Genomic DNA, 1,512 nt, shown 5'->3' with positions numbered 1-1,512 from the left:
TGGTTCTGATGTGGATGCTGTGGTTCTGCTGTGGATGTTGTGGTTCTGATGTGGATGTTCTGGTTCTGATGTGGATGCTGTGGTTCTGATGTGGATGGTGTGGTTCTGGTGTGGATGTTCTGGTTCTGATGCTAATGCTGTGGTTCTGATGTGTTCTGTTTCTGATGCGACGTTCTGGTTCTGATGTGAATGCTGTGGTTCTGATGTGGATGTTCTGGTTCTGTTCACAGACATAAACGAGTGTGAAACTGGAGCAAACTGCCGTGAGGACCAGATGTGTTGGAACTACTTTGGAGGTTACCGCTGCTATCCCAGAAACCCCTGCCAGGAGCCCTATGTCCAGACCGGAGAGGGGTGAGACTCACTTGTGCTCCTCCACACCTGGAGATGATGTCATCACCTGTTTGAGTGAGATTCACTTGTTGAGTTTCAGTAGAGTGGAAATGGTTGAAATGTTTCAGGTTCATCACTCTGTCTGAGATGTGGAGTAACTCAGGTACTACATTACCCATGATCCTCAGCAGCTGTTTGAGACGATGTCACAACCACAGCTATGAAATCAGAGTTGCGCCATATTTACCACACTATAACAATCACCTAGCAACCACAGTGTTACAGCAGCAAACTGAAAAGCCCAAGCAAACACCTGGAACGCCATAGCAACCACCTGTTGCAGACACAGCAACTGTCACAACACCATAGCAACGACTTAGTAACATTGTAGTAACCAATAGGAACACCATGGAAGCTGCATAGCAACCATTTACTAACAGCAAGCAAACACATGGAACACCACCTCCCCAGCAACCACAAAGAGAAGACCAGGAACCGACCGTCACACAACAACATCCTGGTGACAGCAACAGGGTGTTGATGTGTTGTCTCTGACTGTGTCGTCAGGCGCTGCAGCTGTCAGTCTCTAAGCGCATGCAGAGGACTCCCTCCCTCCATCGTCTATAAGTACATGAGCATCACGTCGGAGCGCTCGGTGCCAGCCGACATCTTCCAGATCCAGGCCACCAGCGTCTTCCCCAACATGCACAACACCTTCAGGATCAAAGCTGGCAACGAGGACGGACAGTTCTTCCTCAGGGTGAGCGCCATCAGTCTGATGTCATGTTTCTATGTCCTCATATCTGATCTGTGTGATCTGATTCTACCTCACCTCACTGTCTTCTGTTCTCTCATTCATTCACCACACTCATCTCATTTATTCATCAGGTCCACTCATGTCTCATGCTTCACTGTCATTTCATCTCAGTCTATATGAACCAATAACTCTACATTTATATATTTATTTATTTATTTTTTCATCTCATCTAAATCTCAATTTCATTTAATCCCATTTCATCTAATTTTTGTTCATCTCAGTCAAATATGAATATTCAGTATCTCAGCTCAGTGATGTCATCTTTGTTTATGAAATCACATCTCATTTTATTTCATCTCATCTCCACCAAAGATGATGTGAATAAAACAAGACGACGGTCTGACATCATCTTTTTTATCTCA

General features: G+C 45.0%; 1 protein-coding gene across 1 annotated transcript; it reads left to right on the top strand.

Moving 5' to 3' along the window:
- Positions 1 to 227: 227 nt before the first annotated feature.
- LOC111655544 (EGF-containing fibulin-like extracellular matrix protein 1) lies at positions 228 to 1,487 on the top strand. The gene is made up of 2 exons (XM_023406995.2): positions 228 to 354; positions 901 to 1,487. The coding sequence occupies exons 1-2, from the start codon at positions 275 to 277 to the stop codon at positions 1,268 to 1,270; spliced, it is 450 nt and encodes a 149-aa protein (XP_023262763.1). The 5' UTR covers positions 228 to 274; the 3' UTR covers positions 1,271 to 1,487.
- The last annotated feature ends 25 nt before the right edge of the window (positions 1,488 to 1,512 follow it).

Source organism: Seriola lalandi, unplaced genomic scaffold, assembly GCF_002814215.2.
Source record: "Seriola lalandi dorsalis isolate HSWRI2012SDOR001 ecotype SW California unplaced genomic scaffold, Sedor1 jcf7180001975518, whole genome shotgun sequence".
Taxonomy (NCBI): domain Eukaryota; kingdom Metazoa; phylum Chordata; class Actinopteri; order Carangiformes; family Carangidae; genus Seriola; species Seriola lalandi.
This window is presented reverse-complemented; position numbering and strand designations above follow the sequence as displayed.

Bases quoted from the DNA above. Each gene is read 5' to 3' on its own strand.
- LOC111655544 (XM_023406995.2), top strand. From the start codon at position 275: ATGTGTTGGAACTACTTTGGAGGTTACCGCTGCTATCCCAGAAACCCC. The intron at 355-900 runs GTGAGACTCACT...CTGTGTCGTCAG, and splicing joins TATGTCCAGACCGGAGAGGG to GCGCTGCAGCTGTCAGTCTC.